Raw genomic sequence first — 1,664 nt, 5'->3', positions numbered from 1 at the left:
TTGGAATTCGAAATTAAAACCTACCTTATTTAGCTTACCTGGAAAATTTTTAGCCTTTAAAAAGTGAATTTTCAAAGTGAATTTAAAGTCAGTAAAGCTAATATCCCTTAAATAAGTGCCTGAGGCATCCAATTAATCTCGAATCGAGATCAGGGCAAAATTAAAGACTGGCCCCGAAGCTTGCGTAGGGCCGCCAGGCTTTAATTTTAGCGAAGCGGCCCAGATCTCGTTAGCATCAATTACAGCTTGACAACGCCTCCACTATGACTCAAAAAGTGTCTCAATATAGCTGTCTGGGACAGCATTCCAAGCTTGTAAAACAATCCCTCTCAGAATATCTAAAGAGACACACTTCGCATCGTAATAAGCTTGAAAATAATGCTCCTGAATATATCTCTTCATCCAGCTCCATATATGCTCAATAAGGTTCAAATCAGGGAAGTAAGGGGGCCAGTCGATAGAGGGGATATTCCTCCGGTATAGATTATCTTGCGTCTCAAAAGACCTGTGGCAAGATGCTCTATCGTATTACCAAGCAAGGCGGACCCCTCATACTCTTTCTATATCAAACCAAGCTTGGACTTGAGATAGTATAACCTCATTATACTTTCTTGAGTCCATAGAACCCCATTCCTTCTCCCAGAATATCGCAGGACCCTTTCTCCCTCTACAAATCACTCCATGGAACATCTAAGCCGGTCGTTTTGAGTACTTGTGCTGGACACATTCTGGCAGGTATCGGTCTTTGCGAATAGCTTCAGGATCGCCGTCAACCAGGACTATAACGTAGCTTTATATAAATGCTCCTCTATATGCCCAAACCTCGTCTGAAAAGCATTGTAAATAGAGTTGTTCCCGGGACCAAGTTAAACCCTCTTTTGCGAAAGCAACCCGTTATGCCATATGAACTAGATCGTCTGAAAATCCCTTTCTTTTAGCCACCCGTCTCCCATATCCAATAGACTTAAATACTGTACGAATAGCCTCAAATCCATATTCTTGTAGCTCAAGCTCTGGCGTACACGTAGGTAGGTTATAGAAGGATATATAACGGTATACCGGATTTGCCAAAAGCCACTCCTTGAGCTTTGTAACCTTCTCTGCCGGGATCGTAGGTTTACGTCCAACCTTAGTCTTCTTTTGCGGGGTAATTAGATTCTGTTGAACAAGCCTGATTTGACGTAAGGTAAAGCCGTATTCGTCTTTATATCTTCTCCATACGGAACGAGGGGTGGCCCATTCAAGGGCAGTCTTGATACGTATACGATCGGATCGGGTTGTTTCTCGTGCACGAGACTTTCTAATTCGCGTGCGAGGGGTACGAGGAGAGTGAGGAAGGACTGCGATTCGCTGTGGACGTAGAGTATTGAGTATTCGATGGAGATCCATTGATTGGTGTGGTTGAATAGGATAAAAAGAGAGAAAAGCGGAGAGAGAAGACGTTAAGTGTCCTTCTTTTAATTGGCTATTAGCCCCTGTAAACGCCCTGTAGAACCGCCTGTAAATACCCCTACCACGGACCCACTGTTACATTTAATTTAGGGGGGGGGGAGTATTACTTTTTTCCTTGCAGGCTGCAAGATCAAATAGGGTAACCTATCGCATGCAACATTGAGACGAACCATCCATCCTTCTCCCTTTGTCCACACCTGCTACAACATGTC

The 1,664-nt window shown here is 43.6% G+C and overlaps 1 protein-coding gene across 1 annotated transcript; it reads right to left on the bottom strand.

Moving 5' to 3' along the window:
* Window positions 1–819: 819 nt before the first annotated feature.
* Window positions 820–1,388, bottom strand: K444DRAFT_696119 (uncharacterized protein; the record flags this gene model as incomplete). The annotated part of the gene is made up of 1 exon (XM_024887902.1): window positions 820–1,388. A coding segment is annotated over one exon (494 nt), but the record flags the coding sequence as incomplete, so codon positions are not given.
* Window positions 1,389–1,664: the final 276 nt, after the last annotated feature.

The sequence above is a fragment of the Hyaloscypha bicolor genome, assembly GCF_002865645.1.
Source record: "Hyaloscypha bicolor E unplaced genomic scaffold K444scaffold_126, whole genome shotgun sequence".
In the NCBI taxonomy this organism is placed as follows: domain Eukaryota; kingdom Fungi; phylum Ascomycota; class Leotiomycetes; order Helotiales; family Hyaloscyphaceae; genus Hyaloscypha; species Hyaloscypha bicolor.
Note: the sequence above shows the minus strand (reverse complement) of the source record. Positions and strands in the feature narration are given on the sequence as shown.